Below are 23,096 nucleotides of genomic sequence, written 5' to 3' on the forward strand. Positions count from 1 at the left end.
TCTGACGTACATCTGCTTCCACTCCACCATACGAAGCAACAACAGATGCAAGTACTTAAACTAATCTACTTCCTCAAATTCACCATTCAATATGATATTCAATTTAGCACTACCATCCCTCCTTTTACATCTCATAACCTTTCTCTTACCCCCGTTAATGATGCTTAGAAAAGACCCACCTACTCCCAACTGTTTGAGTTAGAAAACAATGACCTCATGATCAGCACGGTCAAAAAGGGCACTAATGTCAAGGCCAATCATACAAACTTTATGATCACTATCAAGGGATTTCTGTAGAGCAGTGGAGATTGTAAGAAAGGCACCACAATCTTCAAGGCTTTTATGAAAGCCAACTTGCAAACGAAGTAACATGATTACTTTCAGCATACCCATTTAGACGCTTGCCAAGACATTCAAAAACTTTAGGGGAGTTATAGAAATTGGTTGGTAATCAGATCAGCTAGTACTACTATAAACACGTTTACTTGATGTAACATTACCAATTCTCCAGCAAGTGTTAAAATAACCTTTTCCTGCTGACTTGCAGAAAATAACGGACAACTTATCATTTAAGAATTCTGCAATCTTTATAAAAAACAAAAGAAAAATGCCACTTGAGTCTACACTTTCATAAGCATTGAGGTCCAAGTAGATAGTTTTAATTCACTGGTTAGTTAGTTCAGCCTCAGGAAAACAGAAACGAGGAATATCTAGTTTCTCATTTCTTTGCTTACTGTCAAGCACATTAGCCAAAAGGGTTACGTTCTCCTCTGGACAGTTGATGACAGAGCTGTCTTAAGTAAAGGAGAAACTGTTAAGTGTACACCAAAGAGAGCAGATTTAAAGGTAGCCCACCACTTACGTTCCTGGCTTGTACCAGAAAGGGTTTCCTTAATGGTTTAATTGTATTTCTTTTCAATTGAAGCATAAACTCTTAAGTAACTTCTTAGCTGAGTATAGTTATTGCAAGTCAAATGTGATTTGTAACCCTTCCAAAGATGATAGGCCTCATGCGTAACCAAATAATCACGTCTGCAGTCATCATTGAAACAGGATTTGGCTTTCACTTGGAATTTTTGCCTAGTGGTAATAATTTACCATTGCTTATCTTATTTGTAATGTTTCTCAGAACATGAATTCAAATTCTTCTCAAGCTTCAATCTTTCAATTTGGTCCAGTATCTTCTCGTTCAAAACCTTTTACTTAACAGCCTGCGTGGTTTAACACAAAAGGATGCAGTTTATTTTTGTGTTGTGTATTTCCATGCGTCGGCTTTTAGCTCTTTTAACTTAGGTTATGAGGTTATAGATTTATTTTACCATGGTTAGAAAATATATTTGAGTTCCTTAGGGTAATGTACATAATGGTATGGCTAGTGTTGATTATTAAAATAATGTTGATCACAAGTTATCTTATATCCTTTCAAGGCTTTTGTATTATGATTTTTAATTGAACTTGTTACATTTCAGATGTTGGTGAGTGGTGGTGTTGATTCAACAGTTTGTGCTGCTCTCCTTCATAAAGCATTGTCTGAAGAACAAGTAATAGCTGTTCATATAGACAATGGTTTCATGAGAAAAAATGAATCCTTACAAGTTGAGCAGTCACTCAGGAAACTGGGCCTTAAACTTAAGGGTAATTCTCAAATTATATTTTACCTTTTTTGATTTATGAAAAATATTCTGCTCATAATAACTTGAAGATATTGGTAATGGAAAGGAATCCTTTTGAATTGAATCGGTTAAGAATATAGATCAAGGCTGTTGGGTGTGTACCTGTTGCAGGTTGTTTGTGCTCTCCTTAATGTATAACCATACCATCTTAGCCTCATCGTGGGTACCGTACCATTCATTCATTCTTCATAACCAACTTGTGGTGCAAGTGGTAACATTTCTGTATACAGCATATAGTTTTTGATGAAGGTTTATATTTTTTAGCTTATTTTTGATTATCCATTTGTAGTTATAAATGCGAGACATCAATTCTACGATGGTGTGACAAGTATACCTGTTGACAGTAGTGATCCAATGGGCAGAAAGCGTGTCACCAATCTACTATGCATGACTCTGAGTCCTGAGGAAAAGCGTAAAATTATAGGAGATACATTTATTAAGGTAAGTGTCATAGCATGTGTTAGGTTTTGTTTTATCATTTTGAGTTTTTTTTTTGTTTAAATTACCCAGTTAAAAGATACTCAGATATTAGATAGATTTAAAGTTTTACTGTTGAGGGAAATATAATGAAGTTGCCTAATTTTTTTATTTAGCGTTTTTTTTTTTTTTTTTAGATATAGTTAATTGATTGATATCATAGAATAAACAATAGTTAAAATGATGGGGAGATATTATTTTACTGTAAGTTCCTACACAAATACAAACTATCTTCCTTTTCTTAGGAAAACAATAACAGTGAAGCTAGGAATATGGCAATTAAAAATTTTTAACAAGGCAATTGGTCTCCTGCTGGCTACTTGGATATCGGCCGTTTGTAAGAACTGACATTCTCTCTAACTAGGAATATTGAAAACTTTCTAAATCTTAGTTTTTCTTTTCAAGCATGTTTGTTTGTTTTTGGTAATGCCTGCCGAAATGCGGAAATACACTTGAGTGTCGCTGAAGACTTATGAGTGCAGTTGAAGTTGATTCTCATTAGACATGTCCTTCATGCAGAGGGCATGCATGTACACATTCCTCACCTTGTGACGAGTGTTGGGATTGGCCATTGGATTCTTCTCCTTTGGGGCCTTTCTTAAAGTTGAAGGCTTGTGTCTTTGAACCCCGATACCCATCCTTCTGACTCTTCTCTGTTGGACTCCTCGGGGGGCCAGTCGAGTAAGAATATTAGCCACATTAGGGCAAGGCCTAAGGCAAGGGTGTCTCTTTTATTTTCTAAGAGAAATGATAGGGCCACCGTTGTTTCAGGTTTACAACCGAGTGACATGTCGAACTCAAAAAATGAAGTTTCCGTAGATCTATTACGATACTTCACGATTCGGCAATCATCTTGATCATATTTAATTGATATTTGTTCCGACACTGAGTACTTACCTCGAACTACTTTCTTAGGAGTATCTGGGATCTCCTTCTAACCGACCAGAGTTTTGTGTAGTTTACCCTACTCCCGTTTTCTATGCGGGGTAACCTCTGGTGGAGTGATATGCGCCCCGAGACGACCCCGGGTCAGAGAGCATGCTTGCTCAGGTCTTGATCCCCAGTAAGTTCTCTGGTCGCGTCGCGATAACATCACGACGCTCTCCTTACCCAGTGCGACCCTTTGTGTCTCATGCGGTTCCCACGTGGTACCTTTGTGCTCTCCCTTATCCTTTTCCCTTTGTGTTCCTGTGTCTCGCAGTGCATTACTAGTGCTTAATGGAGCATCCCCGTCATTGTCCTGGGCCTGTGGCCGGAAAATCGTGTGGAGCTTTCCTTTCGAAGCCTGAAGTTGACCCGCACTCCTTGTGTTCTTCGTGTAAGGGCAGTGTGTGTTCCCTACAGCCACATGTCCAGAGTGCGAGTCCTGGAACGAGGTGCAGTGAGTGCATTACGGCACCAAGAAAAAGAAGGCGTCTTAAGAGATCGCCTAGGAAACTGAGCGTCTCTTCGCCTCTTGCTTCGCCGGGCGTATCTTCGGACAGAGCCTTGCTGCCGCCTTCCCCTACCCAGAGTAGGGGACGAGGTAAGTCAGTTGCGGGGAAGAGGCCTGTGGCCCTTCCCCAGGAGTCTGAATTATGGGATAGTGGGGTTGTGGCGTCATTCCAGGCAAGTGAGGGGCCTGAGGGAGGGACGTTCGGGGACGGAACCTTGGTGCAAGCAGGGCCCATCTCGTCGGATGATCCTATGTGGGGGAAAACTGTTACAACCTCTTCTCCTGCCTCGTGGGCATGTTTTTCAGGTGCTTCCGCAGCCGAGGGTGCCGCCGAGAAGGAAGACTCGCTGCCGTCAGACTCCCTCGCGTGGGCGCCACCGAAGACGCCCTTCAGTGTTAGACCTTTTCGCAATGAGACTGAACGCACAGCTCCTCGTGTTTTGTTTTCCTGTGCCAGACCCAGAAGCAGCGTTCGAGGATGCCTTTCAGCACCCTTGGGACAACCTCGACGTTTACGCCTTCACCCCCTTCGGGATGCTCAGACAAGTCCTCAATAGGGTGAGGAGAGCGGACAACCTGTGGATGACTGGTAGCGCCCTGGTGGCCGGAGAGAGAGTGGTTCGCAGATCTAAAGGAACTTGCACGCCTTCTACCTTGGCCCCTTCCGGACAGGCCAGACCTTCTCCGGCAGCCTCACTTTCAAAGATTCCACAAAAAACCTCGGTCCCTCTGCCTTCACGCGTGGAGGTTATCGAGCGTCTCCTAAGGAAGGAAGGATATTCGTCGAGAACGGCAGCAAGGATGTCAGGGTACCTGAGACGTTCATCAGCCGCAGTATACCAGGCAAAATGGGCCACCTTAATTAAGTGGTGTGTCTCGAGGAACATCAAATCATTGAGGGCTTCCATTCCAGAGATAGCGGACTTCCTAGTTTATCTCAGGGATGAGGTACACATGTCCATCCCAGCCATCAAAGGAGTCCGGGCTGCCCTGGGCCAAGTCTTCCTCCTGAAGGGCATCGACCTGGGTGCCTCCAGACATATCTCGATGCTCATCAGGAGCTTCGAACAATCGTGCCCCCCTCAAGCCGTTAGGGTGCCCCAGTGGGACGTGGCCAGAGTCCTGAAGATGCTGTCAGAACCTCCCTTCGAACCCCTAAAAGACATCTTGGACAAGGAGCTCACCCTCAAGACAGTTTTTCTGTTAGCTCTGGCATCAGCAAAACGGGTAGGGGATGTTCACGGGCTGTCGTATGAGGTGTCACGCTCGAAGGGTTGGCGTGAAGCTACCTTCAGGTTCGTACCATCTTTCGTGGCAAAGACTCAGAATATAGTCGTGTGGGATCCCAAGTTTGAAGGGTTCTCAGTGCCGGCAATCCCTCGTTCGGGCAACTCGAGGGACTTGCTACTGTGCCCTGTCAGGGCAGTACGGAGGTATTTAGAGAGGACAGCTAGGCTTCGACCCGAGATCAAAAGTCTGTTCGTTTCCTCGGGACTAGGGAAGAAGCCAGTCTCCAAGAACACTATCTCCTTCTGGCTATGGCAAGTGATCGTCAGGGCCTACAGTAGTGCAGGGGTCCCCCTTCCAGGAAAGTCCAGACCCCACGACATTAGGGGCCTAAGTACTTCATTGGCGTTTGAGAAAAACATGGCAGTGGGCCAAATCCTGAGGGCAGGTACTTGGTCTAGCCAGTCGACCTTTACGGCTCACTACTTAAAGGACTACTCGAGGAAATCCCTGGACGAGTTCTCGCTCGGTCCCGTCATTTCCGTGCTCCAAACGGTTTAAAGGTGTAGCCCCAGTGGTAACCGTGGGTAGTAAGTCCAAGAGACACAGGTTCCTTCCTTAACCCCTTGTTCTTCCTTCCCCTTCCCTACCGGAAATGCCTCCAGTAGCCCCCTGAAACTGCCTTGAGATACACCATCATTGGAAGGACATGTCTCCTAGGATTCTTGCAGAGGTGAGTTACTTAGACACTAAGATGGTTTTTTACGTAGTTTTCCCTATTTCTCGTGTTTTCCTTGGGGTCAGCAGAACCAACTCTCCTACCTAGGTTCCTCTTCTATACTCGTCACGGTCTCTAGGTCCTGAAGGACACTCCCACCTCCTAAGATATAAGTCTCCTAAGAAAGTAGTTTGAGGTAAGTACTCCGTGTTGGAACAAATCACAAATTTTAAGTAATTTGTATTTTTCCTAACAGTACTTACCTCGAACTACTTTCGGGTAATGGCCCGCCCATCCTACCCCGAGTGCCTTGCTGGACTTCATAGATACCTAAGCTATCAAGAACTTACTGGGGATCGAGACCTGAGCAAGCATGCTCTCTGACCCGGGTCGCCTCAGGGCGTGTATCACTCCGCCAGAGGTTACCCCGCATAGAAAACGGGAGTAGGGTAAACTACACAAAACTCTGGTCGGTTGGAAGGAGATCCCAGATACTCCTAAGACAGTAGTTCGAGGTAAGTACTGTTAGGAAAAATACAAATTACTTAAAATTTGTGATTTTCTTACTTTATATCATTATTTCATTTTCTTGTTTCATAGGATATCATATGCTCTTTTATTGCATTTTTGTAATGTATTTTTCAATTTTGGAAGTATTTTACCAATCAAGAATTACTTAATATTTTGTTTACCTTTGGTTATGATCAGCTGATGTGAAGGTCCCGCTACCGTATTGGAAGGTGGCATACTTTTTGATATAATTTCTTAACTTATTTAAAATATCTTTATGATGAATATTACATCAGCACCAATATGTTACAGGAAATCACAGTTTTCTTAGTTCATATTAGCCATTATTAGTTATCATGCGAAAACATTCTCGCTCCTTCTCTGTGCATATGTGAGTGTTCGCGCGTACGGGTAGTTCAGCTTCTTACATTATTTAATATTTAGTTTATCATTAAGCCTTCATCTTTCATTAGACATTGTGTTTAATTGTGGTTTATTAAAGCATGTTTATATTCTATTTTTCAATTTGTTGAGCATTTCAATAATCATCAATTACTTTTGATTTGATTTAGGTACCTATCAGCAGATCTCGAGGTCACGCTGTCGTTTTGCTATTGCTCGCACATACAGTACAAATAACATTCAAAATCACTTCATAATGTCTATTACATCAGCACCAATATAATATAGGGTATCACAGTTTCCATACAGTTTTTTTATATACTCAATTTTTTTTAGTGAGGCACATTTTTAACAACTCGCAGGGGTGCCTGTTTACACACACACACACACACAGCCTTACCTTATTGCCTTATTCTATGTTTGGGTTTCCCCAGGTCCCTCAGTGTGAGGCACCTCGTATATCCACCAGAGAGATGCTAATGCATCTTCCAGTCTTGGATGGTCTGGGATGCATCTTAGGTGTTTATCAAGCTTATTATTAAACACATCTACTGTACGCTCACTCCTGATATGTTTCTTAGATGAGCTGGCAGCGCATTAAATATTCGCTGCATTATCGATGCTGGTGCGTAGTGGATTAATGTCCTGTGCGCCTCCCTTAGTTTTCCTGGTATAGTTTTGGGGAGTATTAATCTACCTCGGCTTGCTCTTTCTGATATTTTTAGCTCCCTGATGTTTTCAGTAATTCCTTCGATTTGTTTCCATGCTTGTATTATCATGTAGCATTCTCTTCTCCTTTCTAGACTGTATAGTTTTAAAAATTGCAGTCTTTCCCAGTAGTCAAGGTCCTTAGCTGCTTCTATTTTAGCAGTATAGGACCTTTGTACACTCTCTATTTGTGCAATATCCTTTTGGTAGTGTGGGTACCATATCACATAGCAGTACTCGAGTGTACTATGTACATAAGTTTTGTACAGCATAATCATGTGTTCAGCTTTTCTTGTTTTAATGTGTGTGAATAGTATTCCCATTTTTGAATATGTAACTTCCCTGGTAGTTACATATACTGTATATAGCTTAATCCCGCCGATTCGTCGCTCGCACAGCAGAAATTCAAATTTCGCGGCAATCACCGTCAGGTGAGCAGGTGGTCATACCTGTGCGCCCTCTAACTAGGTAACTGGAACTATTCCCAACATTCCTCAGAAATTCCCTGCCGTTGTTCGAGACAACACGTCGGAAATTCGCTATGTTGTGGGTTTGCTTTGTCTACAAATTTGGTGAAGTACCCATTGTTTGATTTATTGTTTATGGCTTACGCTGATATTGGAACCTGTCAAGAGACTTCTGAAATCCGGTCGGATATCAAGACGCCAACAGGAGAGAGTGCTGGGCTTCCTTCAGTTTGCATCAGTGACAGACCCGGTGCTAAGAGCCCAATTAAAGGATGCAACAGGAGTCTGGAGAAGATACACATCAAACGCTCGAAGAGATCTAAGAAGACCAATACCAACTCTTCTACGATCACTTCTCAAGCCGTGGTCGGAGGCCAAGCACTTGAGGAAATTGGTGCTCTTACAACCACCTCCACCTTCAGTCATCATCCACACAGACGCATCAAAGGAAGGATGGGGTGGTCACTCTCACCAACGGAAAGTCCAAGGGACTTGGTCCTCTCTATTCAAGACCTTCCACATCAATATTCTGGAAGCCATGGCAGTTTTCCTTACACTGAAGAAACTGGCTCCTCGTTGCTCGACCCACTTAAGATTGGTTCTAGACAGCGAGGTGATAATGAGATGTTTGAATCGACAAGACTCGAGATCGCCCCAAATCAACCAAGTGAGGTTGGCCACCTTCCGTTTGGCAGAAAAGAAGAGATGGCACTTATCAGCAGTTCACCTCAAAGGGTTCCGCAATGTGATGGTGGACGCTCTATCCAGGTTCACGCCGATAGAGTCAGAGTGGTCCCTAGACGCATGATCATTCTCCTTCATCTTACGTCAAGTCCCAGAACTGCAAATCGACCTCCGCGACGAGCGACAACAAGAAACTACATCGTTACGTGGCCCCATACGAGGGCCCTCTAGCGGAAGCAGTGGACTCTTGTCCCTGGATTGGAACAGATGGTCCAGGATTTACTTGTTCCCTCCACCCAATCTTTTCACGCCGATAGAGTCAGAGTGGTCCCTAGACGCATGATCATTCTCCTTCATCTTACGCCAAGTCCCAGAACTGCAAATCGACCTCTTCGCGACGAGTGACAACAAGAAACTACATCGTTACGTGGCCCCATACGAGGACCCTGTAGCGGAAGCAGTGGACTCGATGTCCCTCGATTGGAACAGATGGTCCAGGATTTACCTGTTCCCTCCACCCGATCTTCTGTTGAAAGTCCTCAACAAGCTGAGATCCTTTCAGGGAACGGCAGCTATAGTGGCTCACAAATGGCCGAACAGCATCTGGTTCCCTCTAGTATTGGAACTGCGGGAGACTGGTCCCGTTGCCGGACCCAATTTTGACACAACAAGTGCAGAAGTCGACTGTCTTTGCTTCATCACAGAAAACCCGAAACCTTCATCTCATGATTTTCTCTCCTTAGTAGTTAAGAAAAGATTTTGGATTTCGAGAGACAGTATAAACTTCTTAGAAGAATATGTCTAAATCTACCAGAAGGCAATATGCTATCTTGGAAGAAATGGGTTGCATTTGTCAAGGCAAAGAAACCAAAAGAAATATCAACAGATTTTTGTTTATCCTTCTTTATTCATCTCCATGAACAAGGTTTAGCAGCCAACATGATATCAACGTGTAAATCTGCCTTGACTAGACCCTTACTGTACGCCTTCCAGGTAGACTTCTCTAACGAAATCTTTAACAAGATTCCTAAGACCTGTGCTAGACTTAGGCCTGCAGCACCTCCGAGGCCCATCTCATGGTCCTTGGATAAAGTTCTTCACTTTGCATCAACATTGAACAATGAGAACTGCTCTCTGAAAGATTTGACCCAAAAAGTTATATTCCTATTTGCACTAGCCTCGGGGGCCAGAGTTAGTGAAATAGTGGCCCTTTTTCTAGAGATGAGGGCCATATTCAGTTCACAGAAAGGGGAGAACTGAATCTTTTTCCTGACCTAACGTTTCTTGCTAAGAACGAGCTACCCACTAAAAGGTGGGGTTCCTGGAGAATCTGCCCCCTGAAGGAAGATGCCTCTCTATGTCCAGTGGAGTGCCTAAAAGTTTATCTTCAAAGAACTAAAGATTTTGGGGAGGACAGCTCTTTAAAGGAGAAACATCAGGCTCAAATTTGTCTCTTGAAACAATTAAGGGTGAAGATCTCCTACTTCATTCGCAGAGCGGATCCGGACAGTACACCCGAAGGTCATGATCCGAGAAATATTGCTTCGTCTCTGAATTTTTTCCAATGTATGGATTTCAAACGTCTTCGCTCGTATACTGGATGGAAGTCATTCAGAGTGTTTTTCAAACATTATGCGAAGCACGCACAAGAGATCAAGAGGTTTGTGGTGGCGGCAGGTAGTGTACTAAAACCTGCCGCTTAATGCTGCGAGGAATAGTGAATCAATTGGGACTGTTATGTGCAGGGTGTGCGTGTTGACTCCTTTTGGTACAACATGTGAAGTAAAGTGTCACCATGGTGACATTATGGACTGTTCCAAATAAAACAGGTGAAAGAAGCATAAAGAATATCACGTGTGCCATGTGTCCTTTACATAAGTGTGAACAGACAGTAATGACAGAAATTTAGAATAGAAAATTTTCTGAATTTTTATTTTAGTGGCATTATAATGGTTTCTTTTCAGATGAAACAAGTATTTCTGGCATTACCAGTATATTTATGCTTAAATTATGTCACAAACATTTTATATTCTATAAAATGCAGACTGATTTGCATATTTTATTGATCGTCAATAAAAAACTATTTAAAATTTGCGTCTTATTCGCCCCAAATTCAGATGAATAAAGATGTGTTAGAGCATTATTTATGATCAACCTTTTATTTGCATATTAGTAAAGGAACAACTGTAGAAATTTGTTCCTACAGGTAAACAAACCTTCTTTATGTGTGTACATACCTAGTTTCTACACAAATAGATACTTGTCTGTCTTTGCATACGACCGGCTCAGGATGCTTTAGATATGATGCTGACTTATACAAACAATTGTTTCTACATAGATACAAACCTGTCTGTCTTTGCATACAGTTAGCTCTGTATGCCTAGGGGAGGATTCAGTTGCTCAGACATACATTTGTTTGTTTTCAAATGCAAACTCTAATTAGAAAGGTATACAATGAAACTAGTATACCTGTTTTGTTGCTAGGTTATTTATATGAAATATGCAATCCTCGAGACTTTTTCCAGAGTCTGGCATGACTTCCCTGTAGGGGGCAGGAAGTACTAACATGGTTCATGATTAGAAGAAATGATGTATAACGGTAACATTATATGTCTCTAGGTCTGAGTAACCAAGGAAATTCTGTCTTGAGGTTAATGCACAAATAGTAAATCCACAGATACATTAATGCTCTGGTAAACTTCCATCAGGACGACATGGCTTGAGCCCAAAAAACGGACGCGAAAAATCTATTTTTGGGTGAGATAGCCATGTCGTCCTGATGGACCCGCCCTCCTTTTCATGAAAAGGGCTTGACAGGACCCTTCCCAAAAGTACTGTATCTGTAGCACCTCGCTTAATGCTACAAGGAATAAACATGGCGGCGATGATGTCGTCATCTAGATACTCAAAACAGTAGCGGAGGAGCGGTACCTTATTAACGGCTCCCCTTCGTTTTTGCCATTTTTCCCTCTCGAAGCATAAACGCTATTCGGGGTGAAGATAGCTATGTGGCGTGTCAAGAAAACGTCCTCTGATATTATGCGATATCCCTAAAAGGTAAAGTAAAGTTAGGGATATTCGCGCCAGGAGTTAGAATTCTGGAGACCTTAAGGTAAAATTCTCTGGGAATATCACTGTAGTCAAATATACCCTAGGAAGCTACTCTTAAAGGAACTTCCATCAGGACGACATGGCTATCTCACCCAAAAATAGATTTTTCGCTTCGCTCAAAATCCATTTTCTGCATAAATAGAAACAATAAAGCGATTTTTCATTTCTGAAAGTTGCTTGGTCAAAATACCATGGTAGACAGTCCCCTTAATTAAAATCACCTTTACAATGGTTGATGTCAAATAGAAAATAAAAAAGTCAGTAAGTCTAGAGCACCAGGTCCAGATGATATTCATCCAAGAGAGGTTATAGAACTTGTAGAAATAACCCCTCACTTTTACAGCAAATGAAAGAAAGGCACCACAAGGATGAAAACCAGGCAATGTTCATCTAATCTACAACAAGGGACCAAAAAAAGAACCTGGCAACTACAGACCAGTGCATCTAACTTCAGTGCTTTGTAGAGAAAAAACCATCTTCTGATAGACAGCCAATATTGTTTTAGACAAGAGAGATCATGTGTGACAAATCTTTTGAAGTTATTCCACAACATGTTTAGCATTTATGACAAAAACAGGACAATAGGCATCATATACCTGGACTTTCAAAAGGCTTTTGACAAAGTTTCTCATAGAAATTAATGGTCAAAATTAGAGCACTAGTCATCATTGACGAGCCAGCTGAATGGATCGAATATTGGCTAACATACAGAAAACAGATAGTTGTAATCAATGGAGAAGCTTCAGAGTGGGCAGTTGTTATAGGTGAAGTATTTAAGGATCCATCCTTGGCTCATTGCTATTTCTGATCTATATTAACAACATAGATTTAGTATTATCTAGTAGAATAGCCAAATTTGCTAACGATACTAAACTAGGCATAAAAGCTGCGAACTCAGAAGACGTAGAAGCCTTAAGAGAGGATCCAATGTGGCTCGGAGAATGGTCCAAAAAAAGGCACTTTTAACTGTGGGAAATGTAAAATTATGCACATAGGTTATAGTAATCCACAATCAGATTACTCACTGCTGAGTAATGAACTAGAAAGTGTGGACCAGTAGGATACATATACATATAACAAGGCATTTCCCCCAATTTTGGGATGTGGCCGACATCAAACAAATGAAACAAAAAAGGGGATCTCTCCTCTCTACGTTCCTCCCAGCCTGACAAGGGACTCAACCGAGTTCGGCTGATACTGCTAGGGTGCCACAGCCCACCCTTCCCCGTTGTCCACCACAGATGAAGCTTCATAAATCCCCTACTGCTGCTACCTCCGCGGTGAACCAAGGCTCCGGAGGAAGCAGCAGGGTCTACCGGAACTACGTCACAATCGCTCGCCATTCATTCCTATTTCTAGCACGCTCTCTTGCCTCTCTCACATCTATCCTCCTATCACCCAGAGCTTCCTTCACTCCATCCATCCACCCAAACCTTGGCCTTCCTCTTGTACTTCTCCCATCAACTCGTGCATTCATCACCTTCTTTAGCATACAGCCATTTTCCATTCTCTCAACATGGTCAAACCACTTCAACACATTCATATCCACTCTAGCTGCTAACTCATTTCTCACACCTGTTCTCACCCTCACTACTTTGTTCCTAACCCTATCTACTCGAGATACACCACCCATACTCCTTATACACTTCATCTCACACACATTCAATTTCTGTGTCTCCGTCACTTTCATTCCCCACAACTCTGATCTATACATCACAGTTGATACAATCGCTTTCTCATAAAGAACTCTCTTTACATTCATGTCCAACCCTCTATTGTTTACTACTCCCTTAACTGCCCCCAGCACTTTGCATCCTTCATTCAGTCTCTGATGTACATCTGCTTCCACTCCACCATTTGCTGCAGCAACAGACCCCAAGTTCTTAAACTGATCCACCTCCTCAAGTAACTCTCCATTCAACATGACATTCAACCTCGCACCACCTTCCCTTCTCGTACATCTCATAACCTTACTCTTACCCACATTTACTCTCAACTTCCTTCTTTCACACACCCTTCCAAATTCTGTCACTAATCGGCCAAGCTTCTCTTCTGCGTCCGCAACCAGTACAGTATCATCCACAAACAACAACTGATTTACCTCCCATTCATGGTCATTCTTGTCTACCAGTTTCAATCCTCGTCCCAGCACTCGAGCATTCACCTCTCTCACCACTCCATCAACATACAAGTTAAACAACCACGGTGACATCGCACATCCGTGTCTCAGCGCCACTCTCACCGGAAACCATTCGCTCACTTTATTTCCTATCCTAACACATGCTTTACCACCTTTGTAGAAACTTTTTGCTGCTTGCAACAACCTTCCACCAACTCCATATAACCTCATCATATTCCACATTGCTTCCCTATCAACTCTATCATACGCTTTCTCCAGATCCATAAATGCAACATACACCTCCTTACCTTTTGCTAAATATTCCTCGCATATCTGCCTAACTATAAAAATCTGATTCATACAACCCCTACCTCTTCTAAAACCACCCTGTACTTCTAAGATTGCATTCTCTGTTTTATCCTTAATCCTATTAATTAGTACTCTACCATACAATTTTACAACTACCAGGAGGATCATCTCGGTATTATTATCAGCAAGGATTTTAAGTTACCAAACAGAGGATAAAACCTGAAAAGAAAACATAAAAACTAATAGGTTACCTAAAAAGACAATTCAAATACGGAAACAAAGACACTGTACTACATCTGTACACAGCACTAGTAAGACCCCATCTAGAATACGGAATCCAATTCTGGGCTCCAACTATTCAGAAAGATATAGATAGACTGGGAGGAGTACAAGCTAGGCCCACCAGACTAGTCTCAACACTAGGCAGTTTGGATGTAGACAATCTCGACAATTACGGGGACAGTTAATAGAATGTATTCAAAATTCTTAAAGGAGTAATAAATGTAGATTACAACAATCTTTTCACGCTTAGCTCAAATCAATCCAGAGGTAACGGATACAAACTGGAATTTAAAAGATATAACACCACTCAGTGAGGTGATTTCTTTACATATAAAATAGCAAATACTAGAAACAGATTTCCATGAGAGTTTTTGCTTAATTTTATTGTGGGTGCACGCCAATGGTATTGGTCTCCTTCAGTATCTGGACGATTGGCCAAATTTGGCCGAGTCAGAGAACATCCTTCTCTTCCACCGAGACTGTCATCTTTCGTTTTGCTGGGATCTGGGGATCATGGTAAATCAAAAGACATCTACTAACACTCACATGAAGATTTGACATATCTTGGTATGGACATAAACATAGAAGTTGGTTAGGATTTTCAGTTCAGGAAAGAGTATCTCTGGGTGTTAGCTCTATCCTTTCTTCATCTACTCCGCTGCCAGCTCATCAGTGGCAGACAGTCATCTCTAGAACGACTAGTTGCCTGCTGTTGTTTTCACTGGTCTCTTCAGTGGGAACTGAAAAAGCATTGATCCCAACACCTGGACCATCTACTCGCACTAGTTCGGGTAGGGGAAGTCCTTAAGGGATTGTCAGTGGTGGTTAGATGAGTTAAATCTCAAATCTCTTGAAAGAATGCCCTCTGTCAACTCTGCCTTTGGAGTTCTTGCTCTTCACATGTGCATCCAAGGAAGGTTGGAGAACTCGACTCCGTCAACATCTGCTGTTGGGACTCCAAGACAGCAGCAAGAGCACATAAATGGCCTAGAGCTGAAAATGTTTCTGGTTCTTAATCACTTTTGCCCCTTGAATGACACCACCACCATAGTGGCTTACATCAACAAACAAGGAGGCACAGTGTCACTTTACTTGTGCCAGTTGGCAGTAGAGACTTTCGAGTGGTCGAAGTTGTCTTTATGTCCTCAGATAGTGACGGAGATCCTGACTTGTGGTGTTCTTCGTCAGTGGATCTATTCGCGACCTCCTTAAAACACTGTTGGTGTACTGCTCTCCAATTGCAGATCCAGAGGGAGCTGTTGAAGACACATTCCAACACCCATGGGATGGTCTCAATTTATATGCCTTGCTGCCATTCTGCCTAATAAGGGGCATCCTACATAGAGTTTGAGCAACTACCAAGTACGAGATGGCTCTTATAACAATAAAGTAGCCGGAGATGAAATGGTAACCAGAACTTCTACTTCTAGTGTCAGAAACTACAAGTGAGTTGCCTCTTTTTTTTTCTAACCTGTTCTGCCATTCCCAGATCTTGCACAGTGAAGTATAGTCCATTTCTTTTAGCGAGGCATATTTGCACCGACTCGCAGCGGTGCCCTTTTAGCTCGGAAAAGTTTCCTGATCGCTGATTGGTTAGAATTATCTTGTCCAACCAATCAGCGATCAGGAAACTTTAAAGAGCTAAAAGGGCACCGCTGCGAGTCGGTGCAAATATGCCACGCTAAAAGAAATGGACCATAGGATCCCTTCAACTTCACACATGAAGGTTATCCAGCATCTCCTCTCAGCGAGAGTTTTTGCAAGAAACTGCATAAGAGAGGTCAAGATACTTGCAAAGTCTTCAACAGCAGTTTATCAAGCCAAGTGGTTGACATCGTGGGAGAGGTGTCTTCTTTCGGAGCCTCTATACCGTTGATCGCTGACTTTTTATTGTACTTCCGCAAGGAGAACCTCTGCTCCATTTCAGTGGTGATAGGTTATCACTCAGCCTTGATCAAAGTCCAGATTAAGGAAGTAGATATTTCTTCTGAGGAAATGTCCATGCTCTTACAAAGTTTTGAGCATGCCTGCCCTTTAAGTTGAAGTATGACCGCCATCCTGAAACTTTGTCAAAGTTTTACGTTCTCTAGGAACTGTTAAGGCAAGCCTCTAACAGAGGTCTTACCTTTAAATTGGCTTTCCTGTTCATTTTAGCCCCGGCTAATAAAGTTGGTGAAATTCATGGTCTTTCTTTTAACGTCACTCATTTAATGGGGTGTAGGAAGATCTCTCCTTTGTCCTTGGGTTCGTTGCTAAGACCCAAAATCCTTCCGTTTATGATTCCAGGTTTTTAACTTGTCGGGTCATGATCCTTAATGATGTAACTGATGATTCTGATCAGTTGTTAGTGTGCCCCATGAGAGCACCATGGTACTACCTTAAGCATACAAGTGCTGTGAGACCTTGCTTGCAACACCTGTTTGTCAGCACAGAAGATAAAGAAGAAAATATCAAAGAACATGATTTTGTTCTGGCTGAAGGAAGTGATTTCACGAACACACTACCTCCGCTCCTCCTTCCTTGAAAAGAACATGAATAAAAGCTCACTATGTCAAAGGCATCAGTGCCTCCTTGGCTTTAAGAAGGATCTCTCTGTGACGCACTCCAAGCAGGTGTTTGGAGACATCAAACTATGTTCATTGCTCATTACCTACCATATGTGACCCATAGGTCCGTGGACACTTTCTCCTTGAGACCTGTTGTAGTTGTACAGCAGGTGGTATAGTATAGCTACCTGGTTTGCACACGACCATCAACTTTGGATCGAAGGCAGAGGTTGATATTTAGTTGGGGTTGAAATTAAAAAATAACTGGCCTTCCTTTCCTTTCAATCTTCCCCTCTCTTGGAGCATAACTCCAGATCCTCATCATGTGGACTCGATCTGGTAAAGCCCCTCTCTACAGGTAGCTATTTTGTATTCGTCTACAGAACAGTCTTTTCCCCTACACTTCCTAAAAGGGGTTGTGATGTATCTAAGCAAGCCCATAGTCATTAAAGGTCTTCAGAGGATATTCAGACCCATCATAAGATTTCACAATGTGTACAATACAGATTTGCTGCTCAAAACAACCCTCAAGCCAGGGTGTTATCAAACCACTGGTACACATGGAGGATAGAACCTTAAGGGGACTGTCAGCTATGCCCTGCATTTTTTTTCCAATTCAAAATACACCATTTCTATATATGTTTTAGACATACCCGGTATATAATACCTTCATCATATAAAAATTTCAAGTCATTTGATTAAAAAGTTTGTTTATTGAATAGAAAAAGTCATGATCATTAAAGAGAATTCAGGTGCCCTTTTCTCCACTAATATGACAGCAATTGTACTGAAAATCATAACATCAAAACTTATTTATAAACTGAATAATTCTGAGACAGATTTTAGATTTTCCTTTTTCTTTTTTTTTTAATGATTTTTTTTCTTAATTTTCTTTGTCTAGATGAGAAAAAGGAAAATAAAAATTCTGTCACACAAAATTGTTGGATTTTTATGCCTCTTTTCAATATCTTGCTCTCTAAAATTGAACAATCAATAAATGAGAAAAATGTACCCAAGTGTGAATAAGTATGATTTTGAATTATGAGCTCCCAAAGATTTACTATAAATTTTTGCTTTTTTCTTTAAAAAAAAAAATCAAGATGACATTATTATAATCTTACTTTGTACTTGTATTGTTTATTCCTACATGAATGCTCCCTAAACACTGTATTTAAATCCTAAGTTTACAAATACACTTGGTGGGAAGGTGTCATGAGTTGCCAACGGCCTCTTATTGTTGCCAGAGTTTTAATGAGTTTTTTTTTTTTTTTGCCTCATTGATTACTTTTGTTCTTTCTCTGACCTTAGGTAATATTGACCTTGCTATTTAAAGACCTTTATTTTCATTATTTGTAAAAATAATTGGCTGAAACTTCTGGAGAGCATGTACATCTTTCTGCATACATAGAAACAATAAAACAATTTTCGATTTTTTAAAGTTATGTCAAACACCATAGTGGATGGTCACCTTAACCCCTTCATCATAATACATGCTCAGGTTTTGAGTTGCCATGATAAGTTTCAAGCTGGTTGGAACAGGGGACCAACTCCTGCCTAAGGATGAATGTCTTGTGTAAATACTGATACAGTACTTTGGATTTATGTAGGAACGAATGACAATTTTTTTTTTAAGTAATGTGTTTCCTACATGAATACAAGGCATTATCCTTTACATGTAGGACAATAGATAACAGTGAAGCTGAAACATGAGGATTAAAATTATAATAAGGCTGAAACACAACAGTTAAAATTATAATAAGGCTGGAATTTTTTGCATAATTAAATTTTCTTTCTTTTCAAGCATATTTACGAAGTGTTTGAAGGGCTTTTGGTGATTGTTCAATGCCTTCTCGAATGTAAGAAGTGTCTCCCTCTGGGTTCGTGTATAGACTTGGACTGCATCCAAGGGCTTCTTGGAAGTGTGTATGTTCATAGACTTTGAGTTTTGTCCTTCCCTGTCATTTTGGGGCGCTGGACTTTTTGGTTATGTGATTGTCATTCTCGAGGAAGCCATCTTCGGTGCCCTTGTAGTTATCCTTGAGATTGTTTAACCACGACCTCTAACTTAACCCTTAACTTAGGAATCGTCGAGGAAGGAAATGTCTTCCTCCCAAGAGGAGTCTTTATTTTTTTTTTCCACCTTCAGTGAGGGCCCTTACATCTTCGAGGTAGACGTTCCCATAGAAGAAAGCAATCCGCCCCCCCACAAGAGCAGTAGTTCAAGGGTTTTCCTGTTTTTCTCTTGCCTGTCCAGGGTCCTTCAGGGGAGACTTGTCCCTCTGCCAAAGAATCTTCCCTTGTGAGGTGCTGCTGATAACTGTGGGTGTCTTCAACTTCAATCCAAGGCCTTATTGCCATTCTGGACGGCTCCTCTAGAGCATTAGCTGATATCCCCTTTGGGGAAGGTACATAGCTCCATGTACAGACCAGGCCCTAACAGTCTCATCCCTATGATAGACAGGTAGGAGGTTGCGGGTGTTACCGCTTAGCTTCTGTACAGGACAAGCGGTGATTGCCTCCAGGGAAGAAAATGGATCTTCCACTTTGGTTGTAAGGAGATTCAAACTCACCAAGCAGTGGGTCTCACCACTTGAAGGACAAGGGTTAGTATGTCATGTAGGAACAAATCACAAACTTTTTAATCCAACTTCCCTCCTCAACCACCCTTCTCAGTCCTGTGGCAAAAGGTCAAAAGTATAGCTTTCTGGCTGGGAAAAGGGGCAAGGCTCCTTGCCCCGGACTCTTTGCTAGCTGGATAACTGCTCATAATCCAAGATTTAATGACCGTCTCCTTCTCGCGCTGAATCAATCTCCCTAATTAAAGGACTCAGGTTTGTATATCTAGGAAAAATACAAATTAATTATAAGAATTGTGATATTAGAACAAAGTTCTTTCTTATACTGCTGTATAGATATTGTATAATTAACTTATTTAGTTTTTATATCCCTTTTCATTCTATAGTAAATTTCCCTTATATTTTCACCCAGGTCGCTAATGAAGTAATATCTGAAATGAACTTGAGGGCTGATGATGTGATGCTTGGCCAAGGCACACTAAGGCCTGACCTTATCGAATCAGCCTCCTCTTTGGTTTCGGGCAATGCACAGAATATAAAAACTCACCACAATGATACAGATCTTGTAAGGGTTCTCAGGGCACAAGGAAAGGTTGTAGAGCCTTTAAAAGACTTTCATAAAGATGAGGTAAGTTATTTGAAAGACTTTAGAAATGAGGAAAGTAATTAGTACCCACAACCACATTTTCAAGTCATGTGTTAGTGATATCGCAAATTTCAAATTACTGCTTTTGATTATTTTTATGTAATCTCTGATGTTCATATTGCTCTTCCCTCAAAGCTTAGTTTAAAACTGACTTTTACCTTAAAACTAGAAAAAGATTTTAAGCAGTGTAATACTTTTTTGCAATGTAATACAAATTGTTTTCATTAAAAAACTATTTGAAACATAAAATTTAGGTGGCTTCTTAGCCAAAAATGCAATAATCTAAATTTCCAAAATTTTAAGGTCATTAGTCGCACTCCTTAGATTTTTCGTGAAAGCTGATGGGCTGCATCATAATTCAGATAGCAGTAATTGTTGGTTTAATGTAGACATGGCCTGTAGCGCATCTCTCCTTAACCCTAGCAGTGTAAACGTAGATGCAAGTACCTCAATTGCCGAAACGTGCCTTGCCTTGTGCTTGTGCAAAAGGAAAAGCCTATAAAGGTATACCTCGGTTAATGTCGCTTCGAGTTGAGTCGGTTTCGAGTTTACGTCGGTTGCCAAATGTAAAACATGAGAAAATAAGAATCCAAATTTTCAGTCATTTTGTTTGACTTTCCATCTGTCTGGTATAAGTATTGGAGTCATAATATCACTGGGATAGTGTTAAAAGCACATAAAACTTGTTACTTAACAATATAAAAGAATTGAAGTAAAGTCATCTGAAAATACTTACAGTAACTTTCACATAATTAACATAAATCCTAGCAAACGAACTATGAAAATGTGACTTTTTATATTAGTTAGCAGTTTTTAAGAGTTAGACAGTGGCATTTTCTGTGGGAGTTCAAATATCTAATATTTAAAGCATTAACATGTAAAATCATATTCTAAAAAAATAATTGACTGAAACTTCTGGAGTGCATGTATGACAAGTTTCTGCATACATAGAAACAACAACTCAATTTTTTTGTTTTTTCAAGTTAATTTATATACCATAGCAGAAGGTCCCCTTAAAGTAAATCTCTCTACCAAAGAGCAAACGGAGTCTGCAGATGGACTGTTAAAGTCTTGGAGACATCTAAAATATCTCTCTCTCTCTCTCTCTCTCTCTCTCTCTCTCTCTCTCTCTCTCTCTCTCTCTCTCTCTCTCTCCTCTCTCTCTCTCTCTCTCTCTCTCTCTCTCTCATATATATATATATATATACATACATACATACATATACCAAGACATTTCCCCCAATTTTGGGGGTAGCCGATATCAAACAAATGAAACAAAAAGGGGACCTCTCCTCTCTATGTTCCTCCCAGCCTGACAAGGGACTCATCTGAGTTCGGCTGGTACTGCTAGGGAACCACAGCCCACCCTCCCCCGTTATTCACCACAGATGAAGCTTCATAACGCTAAATCCCCTACTGCTGCTACCTCCGCGGTCAACCAAGGCACCGGAGGAAGCAGCAGGGCCTACCGGAACTGCATCACAATCGCTCGCCATTCATTTCTATTTCTAGCGCACACTCTTGCCCCTCTCACATCTATCCTCCTATCACCCAGAGCTTCCTTCACTCCATCCATCCACCCAAACCTTGGCCTTCCTCTTGTACTTTTCCCATCAACTCGTGCATTCATCACCTTCTTTAGCAGACAGCCATTTTCCATTCTCTCAACATGGACAAACCACCTCAACACATTCATATCCACTCTAGTTGCTAACTCATTTCTTACACCCGTTCTCACCCTCACTACTTCGTTCCTAACCCTATCTACTCGAGATACACCAGCCATACTCCTTAGACGCTTCATCTCAAACACATTCAATTTCTGTCTCTCCGTCACTTTCATTCCCCATAACTCCGATCCATACATCACAGTTGGTACAATCACTTTCTCATACAGAACTCTCTTTACTTTCGTGCCCAATCCTCTATTGTTTACTACTCCCTTAACTGCCCCCAACACTTTGCATCCTTCGTTCACTCTCTGACGCACATCTGCTTCCACTCCACCATTTGCTGTAACAACAGACCCCAAGTACTTAAACTGATCCACCTCCTCAAGTAACTCTCCATTCAACATGACATTCAACCTCGCACCACCTTCCCTTCTCATACATCTCATAGCCTTACTCTTACCCACATTAACTCTCAACTTCCTTCTTTCACACACCCTTCCAAATTCTGTCACAAATCGGCCAAGCTTCTCTTCTGCGTCCACAACCAGTACAGTATCATCCACAAACAACAACTGATTTACCTCCCATTCATGGTCATTCTCGTCTACCAGTTTCAATCCTCGTCCCAGCACTCGAGCATTCACCTCTCTCACCACTCCATCAACACGCAAGTTAAACAATCACGGCAACATCACACATCCGTGTCTCGGCCCCAGTCTCACCGGAAACCAATTGCTCACTTCATTTCCTATCCTAACACATGCTTTACTACCCTTGTAGAAACTTTTCACTGCTTGCAACAACCTTCCATCAACTCCATATAACCTCATCACATTCCACATTGCTTCCCTATCGACTCTATCATACGCTTTCTCCAGATCCATAAACGCAACATATACCTCCTTACCTTTTGCTAAATATTTCTCGCATATCTGCCTAACTGTAAAAATCTGATTCATACAACCCCTACCTCTTCTAAAACCACCCTGTACCTCTAAGATTGTATACTCTGTTTTATCCTTAATCCTATTAATCAGTACTCTACCATACACTTTTCCAACTACACTCAACAAACTAATACCCCTTGAATTACAACACTCATGCACATCTCCCTTACCCTTATATAGTGGTATAATATATGCACAACCCAATCTACTGGTACCATTGACAACACAAAACACATATTAAGGGGACCGTCCGCCATTTTTTTTCTAATAATCCAAATTACACTATTTCTATATATGTTTTAGACATATATAATACCGTCATCATATGAAAATTTCAAGTCATTTTATCAAAAACTTTTGGATTTATTAGCAAAAATCATGATTTTAAACATTAGACTTAGCCGGTAGATATACAGTAGGGTCCCGAATTATGCGTGTTCGAATTATACGATTCCCCTTTTATGCGACCTCTATTTTTCAAAATTAAATTTTCTGTATCTGCGAAACTGTTCAAAGTCTGCGAGTCAAGCACTATAAAATGTATCAAATCTATTGTCTTTCTAAGCATATTGGTAGCCCTAAATAC

At 41.3% G+C, this 23,096-nt stretch overlaps 1 protein-coding gene across 5 annotated transcripts in view; it reads left to right on the plus strand.

Annotated features, from left to right (window-relative positions):
- bur (GMP synthase burgundy) overlaps positions 1 to 23,096 on the plus strand; it is a 266,584-nt gene that overhangs the window by 139,833 nt on the left and 103,655 nt on the right. For all 5 annotated transcript variants that reach the window (XM_068378694.1, XM_068378693.1, XM_068378692.1 and 2 more), the window contains 3 exons: positions 1,470 to 1,635; positions 1,963 to 2,114; positions 19,657 to 19,872. In XM_068378694.1, coding sequence (XP_068234795.1) covers positions 1,470 to 1,635; positions 1,963 to 2,114; positions 19,657 to 19,872 — 534 coding nt within the window. The remainder of the gene's footprint in view (positions 1 to 1,469; positions 1,636 to 1,962; positions 2,115 to 19,656; positions 19,873 to 23,096) is intronic.

Source organism: Palaemon carinicauda, chromosome 8, assembly GCF_036898095.1.
Source record: "Palaemon carinicauda isolate YSFRI2023 chromosome 8, ASM3689809v2, whole genome shotgun sequence".
Lineage (NCBI taxonomy): Eukaryota > Metazoa > Arthropoda > Malacostraca > Decapoda > Palaemonidae > Palaemon > Palaemon carinicauda.